Source organism: Amphiura filiformis, chromosome 13 (genome assembly GCF_039555335.1).
Source record: "Amphiura filiformis chromosome 13, Afil_fr2py, whole genome shotgun sequence".
NCBI classification, from domain to species: Eukaryota; Metazoa; Echinodermata; class Ophiuroidea; order Amphilepidida; family Amphiuridae; genus Amphiura; species Amphiura filiformis.
The window spans coordinates 37,052,295-37,078,633 of record NC_092640.1 but is presented as its reverse complement, the minus strand read 5'-3'; the positions used below and the strand labels follow the sequence as shown (position 1 = coordinate 37,078,633).

Genomic DNA, 26,339 nt, shown 5'->3' with positions numbered 1-26,339 from the left:
TAATAGATAGCACCCTGATCGATTCTTCATTTACATTACATTACAGAGATCGGACACTAATCCCTACCATAACAAACCATGTAAAGGTGATATAACAGGTCTATATTACAGGATTAGATTAGTAAACTATGATCTATTTGCAAGTATTATAATATATTGATTGAGCAGGAAAGATGTGATACTATTTTTTTTGTATAGTAGTAGGGATGACCAATGAACCATCAACTTGATTAGAACACTCCCATAGACATGCAGGGAGCTCAACTGTGCACTGCTTGCACAGACATTTCTAAATTGAGCTCATTCTTTTATTTTTCATAATTTTTCTGTAAAAATTGGAGATGTTAATGCCAATTATGTTTTGTAACTATCCTGCAAATTACAGCATCATAACTTATTTGGTTTTTCTGTAAGTGTGAGTCAAAATTGGTCCATCGCCACAGTGCGCTTAATTGCCAGTGGCCCAGTGCAGCACTGCTCAGAATGGCACAAAATATTCAGATGAAAAAGATCAGGTGAACGCCTTGACCTACTGAGCTGTAATTTGGCAGAGTTGTTGTTATTACCTCTATCATACTCTCTGTATAAAAATTCCCTTTAAAAGGGAAAGCCAGCCTCAATGTAGAAGAGGTCTTGTAATTAGTTTTGGTCAATGTGAAAGGCATTTTTAGGATCACGCTTACATCTACATGACAGTCCACCAAACCATCAACGATGAGAACATGCACACTGAAACAGCAGAAAACATTAATTCCTAATCTCATGTCAACTCTTTTAATTCATTACATGTACTCCAAATTGTTCTGGTCTGTTTGTTTTGTTGTTGTTGTTGTTGTTGTTGTCGTTGGTTTTTTGTCTTTTCAGCTTTTTACCCACGATATCTCAATTTCCAATTTTGTAATACCAGAACTTACGAACTCAATATCTTCGCTTAGGAATGTCCGATTTCACTGCTTTCGATATATACACTGCCGGTTTGAGTTAACTTACATGTACATTTTATTTTAAAATAACTTAATTAATTCGCAATGTATAGTTTAAGCCTACTATATTATAATAGATAGTGGCCAGCACATTTATAAAGGACTAGTTACTCACTACAATCTTCACTCTTAAACTGTGTTTTTCTGAATGTGCTGATCATGTTGATTGCTAGTCGGAAACTCCTGCGAAGCTATGGACATGGCATCTTACATACTCCATTCTATAACAGTCTGCCTAGTGCCTTGTGTGTTTTCTCTTCAATCATTTTGTTGAATGAATCAAATTTTTATGAATCAAATAGTTATGTGTCATTTTATTTATAATAAAGAAGTTATTAAATTAATAAAGTAAGACAATTTATTTATCTATAAGTGCATGTCAAATGGGGTACATTGTTCAATACTATATGCATAAATTATGCCCATATTATAGCTAGGCTATAAAAACTTTATTTTGCATCGGATTTTTCCGTTGAAAAGACAAAACTGATGTTTATGATAGCAACCAGTTCATCAATAACATTTTGAGTCATTTTTATCCATAAAACGACACAGGATATGATAGATAACTACTTTCACATCAATATGGTCCATATGATCACAGATTGTTGAGAATCTGTGATATGATCCGGGGATATGATGAAGATTTTGATTCTATAGATCTGTTATCAACATGATATCACGCTGTTCAGTGGTCACGGAGTAAAGACCCCCGGTCAAGGACACTGATATGACATCATAGGTGATGTCAAACCATATGATGCTATATATATTAACTATTATTGTTACATTTAGGCCTTTAAACTTTTAAAGTCATAATTAATTAGTTCAAACATAACTTTGGTAATACTCACTCGTTTTCGTTCGTTGAAACGGCAAAACATACTTACTTTTCCTAACAAATCGAATTAAAATATTTAAAAAAAAATTTAACCACAAAAAGTAAAAAAAAAAAATCATTCCAATACCACTAAAATATAATCTCTTGAGTAAACTGACCCCAAACCTGAAACAGGTACCAGCCCCGAATGGGCTGGCGAAAAAGGAAAAAAAACGGACAAGTAGATCTCGAGTTAAAAATTAAATCACCAGCTTCCCTTTGGAATTTCCAAACACCTTTCGAATCCTGTTAAATAGACACCTTTCTGAACATAAATGTGAAGTTTCATGCTCATTTGTTGTATTATTCACCTGATCTCAACCCTAAACATTTTCTTATATTTATACCATCTGCACTGACTTGCTGCTATACACGCACAGGAGCTGTACTTTTAAAATACGCGCCTAATCAATAATGAGTCTTTCACTCCATTGTTAAAGTACTGTGCTCCCAGTAGCATATGGAGTGACCAGGCCCTGGAGTGTGATGGTTTTGTAGCACATGACAGTATTCATTCAAGCCTATCAAGGTCTGTTATTAGCCACTTGCTGAATGGCTGGGCATTATCAGCTATCAAAGAGATACCTTATGCTGCTGCCAATCACAATAGAGGTTAAACATTTTGTTAAAACCCCAGAAGTGATATCAGGACAAAGCTGTGCATGTTGGTACTTGATTGTTTGGATTCCTATGTTGAAAATCCTTGTAGTACATTAGTATTTTTCTTATGTGTAGTGTATATTGTTGTGGAAAAAAGTTCACCTGGACTTTTGATTTTGTGCCACTTTGGCCATTATGGATGATTTTTGGCAAATGTTTTCTAAAAGCATGATTTCAGTGCCTCGGTTTGAAGAAATACTTAATGCTATTGACTAGTAAAGTGCCATTTCATAAGAAACCCTTTGATACTTTCACAATATGCTTGTTTCATGTTTCCATATATATTAAAATAAAGAAATATAAAAAGGTAAATATATGCTTATACCAATTTTGCTCACATTGCTATATTTAGACTTTGTCAATTTGAATTTATTTCGTTCCAATGACCGGTCAGGATGGGAAACTTTGAAAATTCATAATTCGAAAAGTTTTTGACCGATTTTGACCATTTAACCACCAAAATACTTCTGTTGATGAGTTCTTTCCAGAAAACAATCTTTTGTAGCAAAAGGGCAACATGAAATTATGATGGTCATCCCTAATAGTAGTCTAGTTGCCGGCGTGCGATTTTTTTTTTTTCCTAGTCAACATTTGCATCACATAATACATTTACATGATATTCGCTACTTGCACGGTTCCGCCATTATGCACTATGTGCGGGAGAGCCTCGAACTGGCAGCATACATGAAAGGAAGAATTATGTAACCTTACACAGAACGTTATGACTAGTTCAATTCCCATTCATGTATGCTGCCAGTTCGAGGCTCTCCCCGCACATATGCATAATGGCGGAACCGTGCAAGTAGCGAATAGGCCTATGAGGCTGGATTGAGCTGTGTTCAGTTTTATACGGCGGATTTATTGCCATAATTATTACCTCTTACTTAACAAAAGAAAAACAAATTTATTCCAATTAAAATTCTACCAGGGTTCGAGCCCACAACCTTTTGATTAACAGTCGAGATCGAATACCACTACGCTGTGAGTGCTTCTGCCAGAAATGTGTTTGTTCATCATACTTATTGATTACGGAATAAATCGCAAACACACGATATATATATATATTACTTGTCTATTACTAATAAATACGCATATAATCTCCAATCTATGCGGTTCCTATGCAAATGTTGACTAGTAAATTAATATAGGCTGCCGGCGGCGTCAGGTATACATAGAATGTTTTTTTTTATGATGATGACATGTATGATGCAAACTCATAGGTTTTGTGCGTTTGGCAATTTGGAAGGGGTGGGGATGGGGGTTCAAAATGACCCCATAGGATTATAAAATCAAAATTTCAATTGCTCAAATACCTCTTTCAAATATATCAAATTATTTACATAAATAAACAAAAATAAATAAATAAATAAATAAATAAATAAATAAATAAATAAATAAATAAATAAATAAATAAATATATAAACGAAAAAAATTGAAAAATTGTAGCGTAGTATTAAAATCATAAATATAACCATTGCTGGCAGGAGGACTCGAACCAACGATATTGACATTAGCAGTCTGATGCTCTACCATTGAGCTATGACAGGATCTAGTGATAAGGGTCGAATTTTTAGCTTATACAGTGTTTGTCAGTGTTTGTCCGCCTCGTGAAAGAAAGAAATATAAAATCTCAATTTTTAATTTAAATTTATTTGATAATTTTCTAACCTATATTTTCTTTAGAGCAGGGACAAATATTTCCCTTTTATCTAATTTGACCGCTATATAAGAATCTACTTCTTTTATTACTGATTTAATTCCACGATTTGTTCCATTAAGCAATATCAAAGATTAATGTCACACATCTCACAACAGATATTTAGTTGGCTTAGTGGTCTTCCACAGTGCTGTTTAACCTGGAGGTACCGAGATCGATTCCCACCTCTGCCTGCAATTTTTTTAAAGACTGGGAAATAATAACCTGACATTCGCCGCTGACATTCGTACTACAGAAGCGGAGTTATAACTTGTTAAACTTTGCTCCTTCCGTAAAAGGGTACATTATTTTGGCACTACATTATTTCTTTTTTTTCACATTGCTGGTATTAAATATCAAATGTTCATAATTTGCGGTCACTTCAAATCATCCCCAACTGAACTAGGTTCAGGAATTTCCTCTCATTGTTAATTGTTGGTTAACCCACCACTTGAGAATAAAGGACTATGATAGGTGCAACAGGATTACCTACGGGATTATCTCAAGGATATAATTCTGTTCTCCATCCTTTTCTTACATCTTCTCTGATATGTGCTAGTGTCAATGGTTATTGTTAAAAGGCAATAAGGTGTGTAATTGCAATATTTCCTCTGAATAGGAAAGACTCTCTACATCGAGTTATGTATGCTGGTGGTTCGCAATACTGTTATTTAAGAGAAGGTATCTTCCAAATCCAAATCCAAATGGCTGTGATTATGGCCGGGTTACATGCAAGTAGGCTCAGGCTACTCCTCATTCCAGAAAAATACAGCACTATTTTTTGTGATTAAAAAAATATTATCAAGTTCTACCAAATGACGCATAATAATCATGATGAACGCATTCAGTTGAACTCGAAATTATACTGATATTTATTACATCAAAATACTAGTTTAAAATGGTTTGAAAAAGTTTATATAATTATATTTGTGACAGTAAAAGTAAACTATACGTAGGCTTATGAATGCAACATATCATAATGACATAACTAAATGGTACTTCAATACTGAACAATTCTTATTTTAGAATCTGCCAGTTTACCGTATTAATCGCGAAAGCCCGAGTTAAAAATCACTTGGGAAGCTAACAAACAGAGGGAGTACGGTGACTGAAAAGATCACATGTGAAAATCTATCAATTGTACACAAATTAATTGAATCAGAGTTTTAAGCTTAAATGCAATAGCCAGAGTATGCACAATTGACAAGTGCATGGACTACGGAGAAGTCTAAGCTCAATCCTAATCATTCATTTAGTCCTAACTGGAGATAAAGGAAAAAGTTCACGATTTTACTATTTACTTGAAAAAAAGGGACAAAAAAAAACGTGCATGTTTGTCGTGTTGTTTTCTGACAATCGAGTCACAAAAATCAAACACTTGGAACAAGTCTAAGCATTCAAAATCTTGAGTAGATGCTGCAACTTTGCTCTAATTCCCACTTGTTTGTGTTATTTATAGTTAAATGATTGGCATAAAAAATGAAACAAGTCTTTTCCAAAAACTAGAATGCATAAACTGAAATTAGTCTTAGTACAAGTCTTTGGGGCTTGATTGTCACAGCATACGAAAAACACCCTAAAGATGCATGTTTTTTTGCCCTTATTTCCAACAATTGGCTAAATATTAAAATTTTACTTTTACTGCCAGTTAGGACTAAGGGACGCACCATTAGATTCTCAGGGGGGCATGGGAGTTTGGGTCAGGCAGAATTTTTTTTTCGCCTCCGAAGGCAGAATTTTACTCATCAGTGAGGCAATTTTTTTTTTTCGTCTCACTAGTGGGCGAAGTTTTTTTTTTTTTCGTCTCACTAGTGGGCGAAGTTTTTTTTTTTTTTTTCAATTTTCATGTAAATTTTTATACAATGTTGGGTGGGGGAATTTTTTTTTTTTACTCATCAGTGAGGCAATTTTTTTTTCGTCTCACTAGTGGGCAAAGTTTTTTTTTTCGTCTCACTAGTGGGCGAAGTTTTTTTTTTCAAAAACTCCCATGCCCCCCCCCCCCCTGGAAATCTAATGGTGCGCCCCTAACTAAAGGATTGGGATTTAGCTATGTTTCATTTGGCAAAACGGGTTAATATTTTTTTTTTCCAAAAAATTAGCTCTGTATTTTTCTGGAATAGGGAGTAGTCCTACGCAACATAGACATATTTTGTTCCCGTATTTTGTTTTGCTTGGAAGTTGTCTTCAACTCAAATTGATAGGGGCCTCAGTACATAGGCCTACATTAATAATTGGGACTGTCTATAGGTTCAGAAATACTTTGGTGGGGGCTGGAGTTTTTCTTTTCATGTTTAAAATGCCCCCCCCGTGAACCTTAAACTTTTGACCCCTGTTCCTCTTAATGAACCTTAAACTTTTTCACACCCTTATATATGAACAAAACTAGTTTAACCCCCCCGCCATTATCCGGATATCAATGATTTATAGGCCTATAACCATTTCTCTCTACTGTCTATGCTATAACTTACCTTCATAAATTTTATCCATATCAGTATCACTGATATAAAAGATATGATACGAAATTCATTTCTCAAACATAAATGACCAGATATTACTTTGAGATACACACATAAGCCTACAATGACTGCCAGTGGTCATTCCCCATCACTCCCCATCAAGAATTTGAACCCGGGACCTCCAGATCTAGGCCTACAGACCGATATATATACTCTACCAACTATAATTGGCCAGATGAGCAGTGATGTTCATCGACTTGGCCTTCAGATCAATTATACCTAAACAGTAAACACTCCCTATCTCCCCCTATAGGCCCTAATAAAATACATTAACAAAGACTCACCGATTTCAAATCTTTAAGCAGCTTTAAATGTGGCCACAGCTTACTCCAGTTGATTGGAAACCAGGGAAGATCTGCTGAAGTTGCCAGGGAGGTGCCAAGTCTCTGCTACCTGCTATATAAAAATACACTGCACAGGGCACCGACCGTTGAGTGTCACTGTTATTTAATTTTTGTTGACTTTATAACCATAATTGCAAGAAAAAGGTGACTTTATCTAAAGTAGACGCTGAATCGTTAGTCTGCAATTTAAACTTCAAATGTGTAAAAACCACCTCACTTGCTTATCCTCTGATCATGCATATTAAGAACAGACGTAAACATACATCAAGTATGGTAAACTGCAAAAGCGACTGCAAAGCATGACGTAACTGTCAACAGTACGCCACTCTGTAGTATAGTATGCCTATGACAAGCTTGATTAACAAAAAGTAAATAAAGAATGCTATTTATTTCTTTAAATATTGTCATCTCAACCGTAAAAGGACATTCACACTTTAAGATGAACTTTCACGTTGACCGGGTTCATATAATTATGACTAAGCCTTCATCATTGTTAATTCAATGCAATTTAATTAAACAGGTATAAAAATAGTTTACCCTCACGATCTCAAACTTTTCAATTGGTCCGGACATCTTTTTTGTTCAATTATTATTATGTTTTTTTTAAATTAATCGAAAAATGTACCAGCTTTTAATATTTAAATGGGTACAAAACCTCATATTATATAAACTTCAAAACCGTGGGCTTCAAGTTCAGGTTAAATTAAGCTATTGCGGGTATGCTGTCACTGGAAATTAGCTGCCATGAATTTGCCTCGTAAAATGTCTGATGGTATGTCGATGTAAATATTGTGAAAGGAAGTCACACTTTTTGATGGTATATTATCACGGGTAGGCCTATTGTGTATAGTGTTAATTTAAGAGTGACTTGTATGGCCTATGTCTGAACGTGGCAGTCAATGCCATGTTCACATGCATTCATTCATTCCTTTCACAAATAAATAAAGTAACACTTGACCTATCATCATGATCATACCACCTGATCAACGCATAAGGGGTGGTGCAATAATTATGTGTACCCCGGGGGTGAATTATAGGGGGGGCAAAGATTTTTGGCAGGCCAAAGGGGGGGCAAGCATTTTTGGCAGGTCGAAAGGGGGGGCAAGCAATTTTTGGCACAGATATTTTGGGCACCGTTTCTATATTACGCCCTAAAAAGGCGTAGGAAAACGTTACAAACACGTTCAAATATGCAAAATTTCCTGCTCGCTGCGCTCACATTATATGTTAAGACAATTTCAGGTCTTAAATGCGGGTTCCCCAAAATCTTGCATGTGTAAGGGGGGGCAAAGATTTTTGGCACGTCAAAAGGGGGGGCAAAGGTTTTTGGCACGTCGAAAGGGGGGGCAAAGGTTTTTGGCACGGCCAAAGGGGGGCAAGCGATTTTGGCAGACCATTTTGAGAATTCACCCCGGGGTACACATAATTATTGCACCACCCCTAATAATAATTCATGTTTCAGTTTGACAACAATCAACAGATATAGACAATCCTCAGACTGTCATTTTTGGGATAAAAATTTATTACCCTGTTTTGCCAAATACAACATAGCTAAATCCTAAGCCTATTGGAACCAACTGGTATAAAAGTTAATTTTAATATTTGGTTAATTTTTAGTATAAATATATAGGCCTAAGTGCCATAACATGTGTTTTTGTGTGCTTAGAAAATCAAACCTAAAGTCTTGTGTGAAAGTCTAATTTTCTATATAATTACCAATTCTTAAAAATGATATCGAACATAAGTAATATCCCCAATATCTTATTGTCAAGATTCTGATTGGTTAGACGTGTGCCAAGTCTTTGACCATTTATGGCTGCAATTATGGGTGCAAACATACAAAATTGAATGTTTTTGGCCCTTTTTCTGAAATGTTGCAAATTAATGCCAAACAAGTTAATTCCAACTAAAGGGTTAGCATTGGGCAATCAATCAATCAATCAATCAATCAATCAACCAATCAATCAATCAATCAATCAATCAATCAATCAATCAATCAATCAATCAATCAATTAATCAATCAATCAATCAATCAATTATAATTAATTAATCAATTAAATCTTGATAAATTTGATTGATTGATTGATTGATTGATTGATTGATTGATTGATTGATTGATGATTGATTGATTGATTGAAATTTGATTGATTGATTGATTGATTGATTAGTTGATTAATAACTTGCAGAAATGTCCGGAGTAAAAAATGCAAATTGCAAAATGAGGGTGAATAGTTGAATATTTAATTTAGTGCTGTTCGCCCGAAGTGATTTAGTGTTGAGCGCCCTTAGTTTGTATAAAACTAAATACAGCCTGTGGTACAGAGAGGTGGCAATGGAAAAAATTCTGATAAGCTTAAAATTAAAACAACATTTTTAGGCTGAATTATAATCAATTCACACTCGTTTGAGGCTTGCATTATTTGCGGAGCTGGGCACTGGTTTCCTTGAACACAATGTCGCAAGCAAGGAGGTGTTGTTGTTGTGCTCAGTCAGACGAGGACGATGAGGAAATGGTGCGTATAAAATTGTGTTCATTTTCAATTCTAGTTTCAGTTTCTTTTTCCAAATATCAACATAAAGAGCACTGTCTGTCTTACATTGCATGGATGATGATCGGCTAATCCTGGCGCTTTTGAAGTCGGCTCCAAATTTGTTTTAAATCTGGTAACTAACTGAAGTAAAATGTAATCATGGGGAATGAGTCACATGTCGGCAATTTTCAATTAGAAGTCTCATTTTCTAGCAGTTGAGTACGGTACTTCATTTGGATGCAAACCCCATCAGAATCAGGCATCTCGTTACTTAGTTATGAGCAATTTATCAATGGATGAAAACAATTTATAAAACAAAGGAACACTGTTTTTGGCAATATCTCAAAAACAATATTATAGGTACATGTATGCCAGGCAAACACATTTGCTAGTCAGCCAAATTCGCCGAAAATGTCAATGCATTTTACATAGAAATTTAAAACAACTGGCCGAAGAAGGAAACCTACATAAATATGTTTTCTATACTTCACTTGACCCAAATATACGATTTTTTATGGTGATCAAGACACTCGCTCATGGAATTTTAGAGGGATTTTGATAGCAGTTCCATTAAAAAAACCTGCTATCATAATGAGACAAAAGATCTAGAAACACCCCCGAAATGCTGTTTTGGGGACTTTTGCTAGCTGAATCTTTTTGACATTGTTTGATGAAAGTCAATCTTTGACAAGATGTAACTTTGCTACGGAAAGTGCTATAAAAAAGGGTTTTCAGTTTTGGCTTTGTTACTCAAGGGCTTTAATTTGATATATAAAATGATGCAGTTTGATGGCAAATTTGAATTCACCTACATGTAGCATACAGGTCTAAATATTAGCGACATCCGAATGATCCGACTCATTCCCTATGTTGATCATGTCACAAATGCTCCGAAACCACTCTTTATTAAGTCATTTGTGCTGAGAGGGCGAGATGGCAGAGCGGTAAGGTGGCGTTGCACTGTCGGCCGGGAGATACTATCGGCGAGGGTTTGAGCCGTGGGCTTGCCTTAGGTGAGAATTCTCTTCTCTCCCCCCTAAAAAGTTCCTATGGTCAATTTCACAGTAAGTCACAGTCAAAATTTCAAACCACTTAAAATATGTTTCTGTACTTACTGAAATCATGCATAGAAGCAACTTAAATTCCACTAAAATAATGTTTCAAGGCTTAAACCTTTTGATTTATAATGAAAAATTTGACATAATTTTCCATAACACATTTAAATGGTTAAAATCTAAGAAAAAATGTATTTTACATAAGCTCAGAAATTATGAAACGGAAGCTGGAATACATGTGAAATTCCATTCCAAAGTAAGTCAACAGATATTTAAGTTAAATTTTATGCCATGTTTTGCTATGTTTGTAAATTGCAGTTTTGAAATTTTTTAACATCAAGTGTCATTTACAATGGAAATTTCCCAACCTTAAACATATTTTTAAAGTTTTATTTGGGTTCCTAAAATAATTTGAATGTTTAACTTCATGTAAAAATACTACTTGATAAAAGGAACCTCCCACCCAAGTTTCACAGAAATTGGAGTTATCTTTTAGAATTGGCAGTTCAAGGGATTTGTGTTTCGGAGGCTTTGAAACAGTTAACAACACAAGTGATCATAATTTAAGTAAAATATTTGGCTAACTATTACATGTAGGTCCTACAAGTTGACATGAAAAAAATAGGTAACAAATATCACAATTATCAATTTTCATGCTTTGCTTCAAAGTATTGAATTTCAGTTGCACAACAAAAAGTAAATCACAGCACTGTTGGGATCATCTAAGCTGTTATTTTCTTGTGTGTATTGAATCAATAATTCTATGCGACAGATACAATGTATTGTAGATTTATCACACTTTAATTTTTTCACCCATTTGTTAAGGATGGTGTTAACTTGCATGTGAAGCCTCCAAAACAGGCTTTCTTGGGTATCAGTATATTTTTCAAACATGAACCATAATATCAACACTTTTTTAAATTTATGACATTCTGCACATATCAAGTAACAATTACAATGCAGATATCGGTATGAAACACACCAATGTGCAAAGATGATAAATCAACCTTTGGGAGACTTCATTTGTTTCGGAGGCTTCAGTTGTTAACGAAAAATTTGTATTGGGTCCCTTTCAAACGGTGATATATGGTCATTTTCACGGTAAAGGGTGTAACTTTGGATTTTTAACATTTTAATCCGTAGTGTTCTAATAAAGCCACAGAATTCCATGATTTTTGGCCACATAAGTCATCTAGTTAGCAGCTACCTTGGGTAGCATAATCAGCTTTGGGAGTTACTGCGTTCAGTTTTAGCAGGCTTAAATGTACTTAATATTGCCATTTTGAAAAACTATAAAAAACAGTAACATTTTTGTAAAACCCTGTGTTTTCTTTAGTTAGTTCATGGATAATTTTTCTTATCCTGAAAGTACAGTCATATGTTCAGTAAACACTGCCACATTAGATTTAATTGTGAACAGCCCTGTATTTTTGAGAACCGGACTTGATATTTGTCGTTTGGAGGCTTCATTTTCCGTTAACAATTGTTAACAAACTTTGTGGGTGTAGCTTTGGTTCATAATTCTTGGTTATTTCTTCACTTCTTCTTGATTCATAACAGTTGTTATCTTAACTTGAAATGGGTAACAAAATTAGTCGATTTGCAAGCTTTTAAATTTTTATAAAATCTTGACTTGAAATAGCCGTTTTTCCGTTAACTTTTTTGAAGCCTCCGAAACAAACTGTTCAGCAAGCTTGTGCAAATATAAATAAAAGAGCTCATCCAATCTATTTTTCAAAATGTAGCAAAGTAGATCCTCAAGTCACATGTTTTTAAATTGTGAAGATATATATCACCGTTTGAAAATGGGACCCAATACAAACTTTCCGTTAACAATTGAAGCCTCCGAAACAAATGAAGCCTCCGAAACAACAATAAGATTAATTATCATCTATGCATATCTAAATTGGTGTGTTTCATACTGATATCTGCATTGTAATTATTACTTGATATGTGCAGAATGTCATAAATTTAAAAAAAATTGACATTATGGTTAATGTTTGAAAAATATACTGATACCCAAAAAGCCTGTTTCGGAGGCTTCACATGCAAAAACACCATACTTAACGAATGGGTGAAAAAATTAACATGTGATAAATCTACAATATCTGCCGCATAGAATCATTGATTCAATACACACAAGAAAATAACAGCTTAGATGATCCCAACACTGTTGTTTTCAAAAAAACTACTTCTGCAATGTTTAACAATTGTTAACATGAAGCCTCCGAAACAAAAAAATGACTTGCTGTGATAATTTAATTTTTGTCACAACTGAAATTCAATACTTACAAGCAAAGCATGAAAATTGGTAATTGTGATATTTTTAACCTATTTTTTTATGTCAACTTGTAGTAGTTAGCCAAATATTTTACTTTTATGATCACCTGTGTTGTTAACTGAAGCCTCCGAAACACAAATCGCTTGAATTGCCAATTCTAAAAAATAACTCCAATTTCTGTGAAACTTGGCTGGGAGGTTCCTTTCATCAAATAGTATTTGTACATGAAGTTAGACATTCAAATTATTTTAGGAACCCAATTAAAACTTAAAAAATATGTTTACGGTTTGGAAATTTCCATTGTAAATGACACTTGATGTTAAAAATTTTCAAAACTGCAATTACAAACATAGCAAAACATGGTATAAAATTTAACTTATATCTGTTGACTTACTTTGGAATGGGATTTCACATGTATTCCAGCTTTCATGTCATAATTTTCTGAGGTTATGTAAAATACATTTTTCTTAGATTTTAACCAAAATGTTATGGAAATGTCAATTTTTTTATTAGAAATCAAAAGGTTTAAGCCTTGAAACATTATTTTACTGGAATTTAAGTTGCTTCTATGCATGATTTCAGTAAACAGAAACATATTTAAGTGGTTTGAAATTTTGACCCTAAAAATCAAAAGTTACACCCTTTACTGTGAAAATGACCATATATCTCCACTGTTTAAAAACAAGTGACTTGAGGATCTACTTTGCTACATTTTGACCAATAGATTGGATTAGCTCTTTGCCCAAGCTAGGCTTGGGCAAAATTTGTTTCGGAGGCTTCAAAAGAGTCTAAAACGGAAAATTTACTATAATTATGAAGACTTTAAAGCTTGCAAATCGACTAATTTTTGTTACCCATTTCAAGTTATGTTATCAACTGTTGTGAATCAAGAAGAAATGAAGAAATAACAAACAATTATGAACCAAAGCTATACCCACAAAGTTTGTTAACAATTATCGAAGTCCGGTTCTCAAAAATACAGGGCTGTTCACAATTAAATCTAATGTGGCAGTGTTTACTGAACATATGACTGTACATATTAAAAAGAAAAATTATCCATGAACTAACTGAAGAAAACAGAAGGCTTCAGTCTAAATGGCCATAACATGTGTTATTACCCTGAAATGTAAAAAACTATCCTTAAAAAATCTTCTATAGTGAAATGAGTGTTTTGAGATTCTAATTGAGGATTATATACTCTCGAGTTCTAGCTTTGAATTTGCACCCAATACTTTACGCATTTGAGCGTAAGTTGCTACTGTTTTTTCGTCGAACAGCATTGACATTTTTTATAACGGATTTATTGTGTTAAAATGTTGACATTTGGATGAAATTTATTTCGATGAAAGACGATGAGTCAACTCGCTGTAACTTTTGAGTAAAGTTAACCTATTTTGAACAGTTTTGTTGAAGTGCTTGGTATACTTGGTAACCTGGCTGGAGTCAAATGGTCAGGGTAGTGTTTAATTGCGCATGTACAGTAGTTTTGCTCTTGATCTTGCTTGCTTGCTTGCTTGCTTGCTTAGTTTCTTGTGATTCCGTAGCACTTGGTCCTGTACATGTAGTGCCGATTTGAACTGGTTTTGAAATGTTTGTGATTTTAGCAACATTTTTGATCTGCAGAGGAATGGTGGTCATGCCCTGGTGGTCATGTGGAAGACTAGACTGTTAAAAGTACTGTAAAAGAAAGTAAAACAATAGATTTTCATGTTACTTTGATTTTAATTGACTTCGCACAACTGCATTAATAGCCTCTAATTTTGTTTCTCTCTTTACAGAGTCATATAGTAGACACTGTACCGCAGACTTCAACAAGACATGCACACTTGCCAAGAAAAGACTATGAGGTTAGTATTATACACTTGCATGGGCATAGCCAGCTTTCTTGGTCAGGGAGGGGGGCAAATCAAAATTTAGGGGGGAAAAGACAAAAATAAAATCCTGCTTGCATCATTTTGACCTGGTATTATCGGTAGGTATTATAGGCCCTACATATTTTGTTTTTTTTAGTAAGACTGTATGTAAAATCTTTAAAAACAACATTCTGATGTCCAATATGCAGGTGTACATGTACATGTAGTGCGCAAAATTATTGTATACGGTACTTGTTTGGCCAATGGCCCACGATCTGGGTGAATAGGGCTTTATTGGGACAATGTGTGCACATATAGTGTATTTTGTATTTTACACCAGTCCTTTGTTTTCCTGATTTTATCTTTCATTTTTTGTCAGGGGAGGGGCACTTTTCTCTTTCATCTCTGCCCCCCTGACAGTATGAATGTTACTATTGACATTTTACCATGACACTATTCTGATCCATGTTACTGATTTTGTAGTACTGCTGAGCACACAGCTCACCCAAAGTTAAAGTTGTAAGCCATATATAACTAAATATTAAAGCAATACATGTATGTTACTGATTATTCCCATAGAGTCTCGATTATGATGTGTGTTACAGCAAGCCATATTTGGACATGACGGAGGCTAGGAATACCTGGTCTAGTCGACATCTAGAGTTATTTCGATGGATTGTGACCTTTTCTATTGGAATATGCACCGGATTGGTAAGAATTCCTACTTTCTGCTCTTATTCAACCTTTTATACTATGCAACGACCATGATAGGGTCTGATGGGGGGAGCCATTTTGGGGCAATTTTCCTATGGGATTTTCTAAATTTTGGAATCGATTGGGGCCCGGGCATGTGCCCCATTTTGTTCTGATTGAAACTACAGGAAGTGATCGATACTTTTGATCATTCCAGCTTGGATTGTTCTACACCACTCAAATGGGCAGATCTCAGCAGCGCGAATTGATACTGAACAGGTGCAATGTCCTGGTGCAGGGCATGTAATGTGTGATGCTTGCACAAACCAAAAGTCTAAAGCTCGAGCTTGGAAAAATATATTTAAAAAAAAGGAACATCTTTTTGGTAATGATACTGATAGTTCTATTGTACAAAATACAGTATGGCAAGTTAGTCCCTCAATTGATTGTTACACCTGTACAATTTCTATGCCAACGATTATAATAGCAATAAAGCCATAACGTACGAATAACCAACATGGAATTGGTTAATTTTAACCAATTAAAAATAACCAATTAAAAATAACTAATATGAAATTGGCATTTTTTTTTCAAACTCGATGCTTACACCTAAGTGGAATCACCCGATTTTGTTGTGTTTGTACTGTTGTACATGTACATGTAGGTCAACAGAGCAATTTTGTGTTTCAATAGTATAGGGCCTACCCTATGTGAAACAGCCAAAATAGCCAGTGGAGTTTCTTTCAATTTGCCTCTTTTTCAGCTTAAAATGGACATAAACCCTTTTATTTCTTAGAACTGTTTATTATTTCAGCATTTTGGGTAAAGAATAACTTTATATTTGATGGTATAGCTTTAATTTACAAATTCTAAACACACATACTGTAAGTAGACAATGTAATATGTTTTTAATTGAACAAACAAATAAAGATCAATGTCTTATTCTCTGTCTGTCATTTCAGGTTGCTGTCTTCATAGACTACTTTGTACGGTTGCTGAGTAAACTCAAGTTTGGTACTGTCGAAGATTGTATCCTTATTAGATTATGGGATGAAGACCTGTATCCCCGGCAGGGGCGGATTTAGGGGGGGGGGGGAAATCAGCCTTAAAAATGACCACTATTTTTGGCATTTCAAGACCTTAGTACACTTTTACAAAAGCACCCCTTTTTTAACATTTCAAGAACACTCACCAAAGACCACAGCGGCCAAACTGGGAAGTCCCTAGTGATATAATCAGTGTAAACAAACCCCAGAAACAAACTGAGTGAGTTGCGGGATTAGGAAGGCACAAAAGTTTCACAAAACTTGAAATCCGGGAGTAAATTGAGCAAGAAATGTGAAGATTTCTTGGGATTTCAACATTCTCAGATTCACAAAAATATACTCTATTTTTTAATTTTGAGTACATCGTCGTCAAAAACAACCCTATTTTTTTAAATATCTTTTAAACATAGTCAAAAAATAACCCTGTTTTTCTCGAAATTGGGAACGATCATGCATACACATGTAGTCAATGGAAAAGTGATACACCGGGTCTGTATCTTTCACTCCAGTGATTCACCTCTGGGTTGGACATTTACCAAAAGCTAGCAAATATATTTAAAGTCGAGACTTTAATGATGTGTGAAGTAATACAACTTAAATTAAAACTTTAAAATAAAAGTAATACAAGCTGATTGTAATATAATTACAATGACAAAGATTTCTTACAGTTTTCAAAAAGTTTTTTACTTAACATGTACTTTCTACCTTTGATAAACAAAATCACATGACATTATAACTCCATAACTTGTAATTTCCTTAACCTAATAATCAGCAATATTACAATGTAGTCAAGATGGGTGTCTGGTTATATCTCTGCTTATCATAGTGGCCATTGATGCAGCATTTGTCTTCATAGCAAGCTCACTGGTAGCAATTGAGGTAATTATGAAATAATTATCCTATCAAATGTGTTCTCAGCCGTATGGGACAAACCCATCATGTATACCCCTGGACAAATCCATTGAGTGGAGGCACTAGGTGCTTTGCTAATCATAGTGGCATTTGATGCAGCCTTTTGTCTTTATATCAAGCTCACTGGGAGCAGTTGAGTGAAAAAATCATCCAATACATGGCAGTGTTCTTTGCCATACCCTGTAAGAAGACTCTTGGGTGGGTTGTGAGTTGGGTAATCTTTGCTGTAGCCTTTGTTTGAATAACAAGCTCACTGGTAAGTAGAAGATGCAAGATAATCAATCATCCATTGCGATCTCTATCATACATTTTTGTACCCTAACGGGTACAAACTCCTGGGGGTGGGGTGGTGATGGAGCATATTTCTGCTAGTCATGCATATAGTATTTGATTTTGATTTTCATATCAGTCAAGCTCGGTGTAAGTATAGCAGTGTCGGTAAAATAAACATCACATATAAAGCGTCCTCTAGCCCACACAGGGACAATCCTGTTGAAGTGCGGCAATATTTTGCTAACTGTGGTATATTGTGTTCATAGCACCTTTAAAATGTATTTGCACATATAAGCACTGTTTTGATCATATCTAGAGGTAATAGTTGTGCCCCATTTCCATGGTAATTACAAATAGTCAATATTTTAAAATTTTTGAAATACTTTTTGTAGCCCATTGCAGGTGACTCACATATCCCGGAGATCAAGTGTTATCTAAATCTAAATGGAATCAAGGTCCTAGATGTAAAGTGCAGTCAGACTCGAGGCATTCATGATTCACATGACATTGAAAATATTGTGCTTTCTTCATTTGTAGCCTATTGCAGGTGGTTCAGGTATCCCAGAGATCAAGTGTTATCTAAATGGCATCAAAGTCCCCCATGTAGTGAGACTTAAGACTCTCATTTCCAAGGCTGTTGGAGTTCTCTTCAGTGTAGCAGGAGGTAAGAGATCATTCAAGCAAAAGTAAGACATATGTCTTTATAATAAAGAACATACATTTCTGTATAAATACGGAAAAGTGTCATCTCTGCTTTTGAATGCAGTTAGTAAAAACCTTGGAGGCAATTCCTTGCTCAACCTGGAACCAACACAACTCCTTGACATCGGCTTCAAAAGTAGCACTATAGTACTGATTTGAATTTCAATAAGCTCTATACATGTACTTATATTTATCTATTTGATTTTTGCTTTATTTCATGTATAGGCCTTTAGTTCATTCTGTTTAAAGGTGAACCTCATTGAAAATAAAGTTATATATCAATGGAAAGCTTATGATGTCAGGAAGCAGAAAAGAATATTTTTTATTTGCATAGCGTACCAGGCTAGACATAATCTCCATGCAAAGATTGGATATTGGCACCCCCCCTAATTTACAAAACGAAATCGTTCAAATTGGGCGCTTTCGTTGATGACGTCAGCCCAGGGACACACAGTTACTTCCGGGTTTGATTGTAAACACAATGTCCGTGTATTACTGTGGCATGCATCGGGCCAATTCAGAATTGTCAACTTTACATGAAAAATATCTTCAATAAAATAAGAATTACATGAAGGAAATATCATGATCAAATCAAGAATGAAGTTCCTGAATAAAGTGTGGGGATTTAAAAATGGGAAAAGTGCTGGCGGGGTGATTTGGGATAGGCCAAGCCATCCACGATATGCATAGGGAATATTACAGTAAAGCACGAAGAGCGAAGATTCGCCGAATGAAAACCGATTGCAAAAAATAACTGCTAGTGCTACCAGTTCAGATCGTCACACCAAGTTGAGACGAACTTATCACAATGAGAAAATGAAGGAATAGAATAAGGTACATGTACAGGATTTTTTAATTATTTCTTAGCTTTACAACCGGTCATGGCCGGTCATGTATGATAGGCGAACTTGTATATAGATATATACGGGATGAGCTCAGTGACTGACTGAGTCTCACTACGCCGAGTGTTCAGTATCCGCGACTGTACTGTACTTGCAGACAGAATGACCGATTTGATATTCACATTCTGATATTTCCAACTTATTGCTACTTCATCAGCAAAATTTATTCCTGTAAATGTTCCAAATATAAGGAGCGATTGATCAAATCTGCTGAAACACCCCATGAAACCACAGATATATGGAACACACAATAAGTGCTGCCGGCGGACGAAGCCCGAAGCGAGTCGCTGTGTTTGTGCATATCCGCCCCTGCACTTCAGCAGCAATTTAAGCATCGTGTTCGGTAATCCATAAAACATGAATGTTTCACTTTTTCAGTACCGTACACTGATTGTACTATCATTAAAGAATCGTGACACAAGTGACAATGTTTTAATTTTATTCAGATTTCCATTTAATAATGGTCTACTAAGCCTAAATTGTATTTATTTTATCATAAAGTATCTGCCCGAGTATCTGTTTCTTTCAATCGTGATTGTGTGGAAAGAATGTATTACCATGATTACCGCAATGCGCTAAATATGAAAACCTTTATATGGGTTGGATTTGACGAAATCGGCGGTTCTTTATTAATTTTTGATTACTGCAAGACAGATATTTTAAAATGAATCAAGAATAGGGAATGTCACAAACAAGTATTTAATTTGTTATTTGATCATGTTTATTCAGTCCATGACATGAACGGTACTCGGTAGCAGCAAGCATTTGCGCATGGGATTGATCCCAGCGCGAAATTCAAACTCAATTACCCAGTTATACCCAGCCAGTTATGACTGATTTTGTCAAAAATTTACGGAAAATTTATGTGTTGACAATAATTCTATTATTTCTAATATATATAGAACCCGGATATAGAAGGAACCAGCAACTTGAAGATTCCTCTAATTTCAAGCTTTATCATGTTTATTGTGAAAATCAGACTTGCCGGGCAGCTTGCAAAGTACAGGAAGCAAGTCTTGTTTACGTGTTTCGAGTAGGATCACGTGTGACTGCGAACCCTGAGCTTACGCCACGAGCATTCCCAAGGTCTTGACGATTGATTTGGGTGCTTTTGGGCGCCTTAAAAAGACCAAAAATTCATTCATTTTTTTAAATTTTCAGCTTTATTGGCCATCAAAAAAATCGGAAAAAATAATTTCTAGTATCCTGACATCATAAGCTTTTCATTGATATATAACTTTATTTTCAATGAGGTTCACCTTTAACATTGTGCTATATGATCTATATGAAGCAGCGCATTTAAAGTAGTATAACATGTATATGGATATTTGTTTGTGGAATATTACAGGCCTGTTTGTCGGCAAAGAAGGTCCCATGATTCACAGCGGTGCCATAGTTGGAGCAGGTATCCCACAATTCCAGAGCATCACTTTCAGGAAGTTAAATTTCAATTTCCCATACTTCAGAACAGACAGGTGAGATATTATTCCCCACAATGTCCATTCTGAGTTTCCAGTCATCTGCCTGCAATCTGAAATTCATGCCCCCTTTTAAAATTCATTGTTGCAATTTTTCAGAATTGAAATTTGAAAAAAATTAATTTGTTGTTTGGTTAAAAAAACACCTGGATTTGTGCACTTTTTTTTACTCGCGACTTCATCTGAATTCGCTTCATGTACTACATCCGCTGGAGTGAAGTAAATCCTACAAACAAAACCATGGGAGTTTGGTGGTTTACCACCCAGGAAATTGTGTACTTTTCAGTGGGCCACTTGGGATACACATTAATCATATTGCTGGAGCAATTGAACTCAAAACTTGGAATGGGATATTCTAGTTCAAATCCTTTCACCCCCTATGGAAGACATGACCTTAATCTCCCACACAAGGGGCGTAGATTTCAAATGAAGTCATCCATTCAAAATAGCTAGCTCAGGCACTGCTCCAACTCGCCTTAAGGTTGTCTTCTTAATTTGATACAATTTCTCTTTTTGTTTCAGAGATAAAAGAGATTTTGTGTCAGGAGGGGCTGCAGCTGGCGTGGCAGGTGAGTATCAACCACAGAGGTTAAATAAAACAAATTTGGAGTCTGCCGTACATGAGTATGACTCTCTGGGCTGGACCTTACCACAGACATCTTTGCATCTCAAAAGATAAAAAAATGATTGGCTCCATTTTTATATGGCTCCCTAGAGCTCATAGTTGGGCGAAAACATATAAATTGTCCTATCATGTTGTAATGTATCTCAGTTATTTCCTCATTACTAGGAATGGGGTTATAAGGTCAAAAAAGGTCAATGTCAAACATTTCTAATACACCGATGTCAAAGGTTAAAAATCAGCCGCTTAGGAACAACAAGAGTGAAGGGGTACAGTAAAGCATCAGACACATGAAATGAGTTGCACTGAATAGCAAATCCGTAATGTAGTTGCTCATCAAACTCCAAATAATATATTTATGGGGGGGGTATCTTTCTTTCGTCTTTTTTGTAAAAAAAACAACAACACTCATTTAGAGGCATATGTATGCTTAAGAATTGTAGATGGAATTCTGCAGTATATATTTATATGTAATATTTTTTTAATTCCCAGCTGCTTTTGGTTCACCAATTGGTGGAGTATTGTTTAGTTTAGAAGAAGGCTCATCATTCTGGAATCAGGCTCTAACATGGAGAACTGTGAGTAACAAGGGTTGGCTTTGCAAGTTAAGAGATATAGGGACAGGAAGTAAGGTTTATGTAGTGCTTTAATGTATGATCTTGTGCCAAAAGCCTGTGAAAATCACTGAAGGCCCACTGGTACCCTACCCTGTGGGCCCATGTGTTACCCAAGATGGACTCAATGAATGCTGATTTCAACATCAATCCATGGCAATATCTGTTGTTTTAGCGTGTCTGACGTCTTATGTTAGCGTTGGGGTAATTAAATTGTAAGCTCAGAAAGTTAATAGGGTTATAGTGCTGTATGATATTGGATGTTACAATCTGGAACAAGCTCAGACTCTTAAGCATTTAGAACTGTAGGGATATGTCTGCAGAGTTTGATAAAGTTTTGTTCATTTTTTGTCAATACAATGGACATAGTAACTTGCATTGTTAGTAAGTCATGAAAATGAAAATGAAAATGTGAAAATTGACACTCAAGGAATGACTCAAATATGTGACAATGACATCGTTCATTGATGGAGTATGTCCTTTTTAATACATGATATACTTAACCAGGTAAATCTTGTGTGTTTGTTTTTGACAGTTTTTCTGTGCAATGTCGGCTACATTTTGCCTGAACTTTATGTTATCTGGTCTTGTACACAACAAATGGGGAGCACTGGATCAGCCTGGTCTTATTAACTTTGGCATATTCACAGTAAGTCTTTAATTTGTAGAGTCGGTGTGGTATAATATGCAAAGATCTGGGGGACTCTAGCCATGTTTGCATGCCTCTTTATGTGAAGTGTGTGAAATGACTATTCCTGCTTTGCCAGAAGGGACTATAAACATTCTCAATGCACAGAACATACACTGTTGTTGTTTACAGAAAAAAAACCTCTGAATTAAGTATTACAAATTTAATGGTTTTAAACATATGGATAAAATCAGCCGCTTCTTTTTTTATATATTTAGTAAATTATGATATTACAATTCACATGTATATCAATATCATGAGTGATATTTGGGCTAAAAAATAAAAAAAATAATTTGAGCTTAGAATTTCAGCGTGATCAATCTGAGACTAGCATATAAACCTAAGTCCACAAACTCATGTATCTAATTTCCCTGTGCAATATTGCAATGCTATAGTTATTATAGGTTCAGTTGGATGAAATATTACAAAGCAAACACATAGTAACAATACTGTGTGAGGCTTTGTTTCCGAAATGAGAACAATAGTCTGCATATTGTTATGCAGCATTGTTATGGTAAATAATAGTACAACTCATTGTTGCTAATGTCAAACTTGTCAAAGTCATTGTGATTGTGTCACACAAGTAAATGAGAGCATGATATAGTGTCCGCTTCATTTACTTGTGTCATAGCCTGCTGCCTTGAAAATGAATTTCGCTTCAAACAGAGGAAGAACACGTATGAGCCCGAACTTTACCCACACAATTTCTCTTTTTTTAGGAGAAATACGCATAAAAAATTGCAACAAGTGTCAACTTTTAATGTAATAATTATTCTCTTCGAATAGAGATAAACTTGTTTTGGCAATAGACCTGCCCTTTAATGCATTCTTTATCTTGCATTTTCCATTTTTATAACATTGATGTGAATTGAGATGAAAACAAATAATCTTGAACTTAAAGAAGACCCATTCTATACATCCTGGTCTAGATTTTCTAAATTAAATAAAAAGAAGTCACCAGCAGCTGCATGTATATGGGAACAAAATAAATAATTATCACACATTTTAATACACACCTTAATTTTGTTTACAGTGTCCTGAGTCAAATACTGATTCAACATGCAACTTGTGGACAGCGTATGATCTGCTTCTATTTATCGTCATGGGATTGGGTGGAGGACTGTTGGGGGCGCTCTTCAACTTTATCAACAGTCATCTTACAGTGTATCGGTATAGGCATGTTAATGCTAGGCCCAGATATGTAAGGTATGGAAATAAACATATGATGTATTAATTTATCAAAGTAAAACTCAGTTGAATTTGAAATGAATGCAGTGTGTGTTATATGAGACATGACACGTTGGGCAGGAAAACCTCCTATGTGTCATTGGCCCCTGAACATGTTTAAAGTAAAACCTCCTATGTAACCTGTTGGCAGTTTTGTTTTAAACATGTTCAGGGGCCAAATGCACATATGAGGTTTTTTCTGCCCAACGACACACATACATATATCACATATAATGAGAGGAAAGTTGCAAAGCTTCATTTTTGAGTTATGGCCTGATTCATAATATCTGGATCATAAGCTTTAAAATGATATATAACTTTGGTAGGGTTGCTCCCTCACTTGGTGTTCAAAAGAAAATATTCAAAGAGGAGTTATTTTGTTTTATATTTTCCCTGCTAGCTTTCTACATTATGTATTCACTTTTAAACTATGTAATGAAACTTGCACTGATATTTCTTCATTGTTACTCTTACAACACTACATATATATATTACTGAAGAAAAAAATACACAATAGGCAATAACAGTGGAATTAATTCTTTTGTTATTCAAGTAAGCAAATGTCCACTGTTCAACCACATTGAAAAACGGATTGAAACATCTCAGAAAATCATTGGCCATACATCAGTCCCACTGACATTGATTTAATCCAAAACTAGCTTTAGGATATTAGGCATTGGACCTGCAACATTCCCCCAAATAAGAAACAGTAAATTCTCTATTTATATATTTTAAAGGTGCCATTAGGTCTGGTAGCATTCTAGTGTCACAAACCGCCTAGCCAAGCTTCAAAATAAGCAGGCACCCAGGAGTCATTACCCACTGGTCATAACATTTTGGCTTCTGGTCCACACCAAAATCATATAAACCAGGCTCTACAGTTTAAAAAAAAAATAGATCCTGGTAGTTATTTTCAGTAGGTTTTGTATTTAATGTATACAATTGATATTAAAATTACTCTTGGCCCTTTAGAAATGGCTCCTGGATCACTAGATAATCACAGAACCAGGAGCTGTTTTTCCCAAATGTGTGGCTCCTGGTCCAGATCTGCTTATTTTGAGGCTTGCACCCAGCCATAGGCGTAAATTCATCAAAGTATTCTTTTGCTATTATTTTCAAGTCACTTTGTCCTGCCGAACCTCGAATCCACGATCCTGTGGTGAAAAGGCAAACACGCTAGTGCATAGACCAAAAGAGGTGTTACCCGTCTGGTCTATTAACACACTTATACTTCCTTGACAATGCTCCTTCTCCTACTCCTAAGACATTTCTTTAATTGCGCCTCAGATGACCCCTTGGTGACCTTGGATGACCTTGAAATGACCTTTCGAAAATCAGGCTCTAAATGTTGACTGTACCCACCAAGTTTCGTGCCCATACGACAGTTTTTAGTAATTTGACCTCAATCCTAAGGACCGTCGATGTTAGGATTTTAAAAAATCGATATATTGGTCACTCATTATCGATAATAATCGATAAATCGATTTTCCTCCCAATTTTAGTGACCTGAAAATTCAAGTCACTAAGCTTCAAATATTTGAATACTTGCGAATTGCGCTGCCAGCGGAAAAGTCGGTGTCAAATCATTCGTGAAAAGATGTTTAAGTATGGGCTTAAAATCATCAACATCACTCGGTCTCATTGATTCTAGAAGTTTTTACATTTCAAAATATGTCTGTACTGACATAATTGCGGCGGTTAACACACTGCTTACGCCCAATTTTTGGATTTTTGTTTTCATTATCGGCAACTCCGATATATCGATTTTCTTCCGAAAGTGATATCGGCGATATTAATATTATTGGATAGCCGATTTTTTGATTATTATCGATTCATCGACGGTCCTTACTCAATCCTTGATACAAGATACTCCGCCAGGCACTTTTTGCCAATTTTCTGAATCTTTCCAATGGATGGGTCCACTTGGTGTTAAGAAACGCCAGGGACTACCGCTACTACCACCATTTTTGTCACCAACCGCCCAGCCATTAGTGTAAAATAATTCATTGAATTATCTTGCACTATCTTCGAGTCACTTGCAAACCCACCGTTCTGTGGTAATAAGGCTCTAGTGCATGGACTAAAAGTAGATTGGTATATGAGACTAACACGCTTATACCTCGGGGACAATAGTACCAAGCATCCAAAATATCATCCCTTAAAAGTGTGTTCATCATTTATTTATTCAGAGTACTGGAGTCAGTCCTCATAGCAGTTGTGACTACATCCATAGCATTTGTTGCTGCAATGACTCTTGGGGAATGCAAGGACATCAAGGGACCAGCAATTGTAAGTACATTGTACATGTAGCTACATGTAGACCCAGAGGATGATTTAAGGAAGCCCCATCATGCACTGNAAATGTGTTATCACTAGAGTTTNA

The 26,339-nt window shown here is 35.4% G+C and overlaps 2 protein-coding genes across 2 annotated transcripts in view; one reads left to right on the top strand and one right to left on the bottom strand.

Moving 5' to 3' along the window:
- The window catches only part of LOC140168298 (membrane metallo-endopeptidase-like 1), a 52,351-nt gene extending 44,974 nt beyond the window's left edge, over positions 1-7,377 (bottom strand). Inside the window, exon 1 of the mRNA XM_072191653.1 lies at positions 7,020-7,377. The gene's annotated coding sequence lies outside the window, so the exon portion shown is untranslated. The remainder of the gene's footprint in view (positions 1-7,019) is intronic.
- Positions 7,378-9,477: 2,100 nt separating this feature from the next.
- The window catches only part of LOC140168292 (H(+)/Cl(-) exchange transporter 6-like), a 45,131-nt gene continuing 28,269 nt past the window's right edge, over positions 9,478-26,339 (top strand). The window contains exons 1-12 of the mRNA XM_072191646.1: positions 9,478-9,592; positions 14,725-14,793; positions 15,379-15,510; positions 16,455-16,521; positions 17,311-17,417; positions 18,261-18,387; positions 20,676-20,802; positions 21,328-21,374; positions 21,920-22,005; positions 22,577-22,690; positions 23,763-23,935; positions 26,146-26,245. Coding sequence (XP_072047747.1) covers positions 9,533-9,592; positions 14,725-14,793; positions 15,379-15,510; positions 16,455-16,521; positions 17,311-17,417; positions 18,261-18,387; positions 20,676-20,802; positions 21,328-21,374; positions 21,920-22,005; positions 22,577-22,690; positions 23,763-23,935; positions 26,146-26,245 — 1,209 coding nt within the window. The 5' untranslated portion in view covers positions 9,478-9,532. The remainder of the gene's footprint in view (positions 9,593-14,724; positions 14,794-15,378; positions 15,511-16,454; positions 16,522-17,310; positions 17,418-18,260; positions 18,388-20,675; positions 20,803-21,327; positions 21,375-21,919; positions 22,006-22,576; positions 22,691-23,762; positions 23,936-26,145; positions 26,246-26,339) is intronic.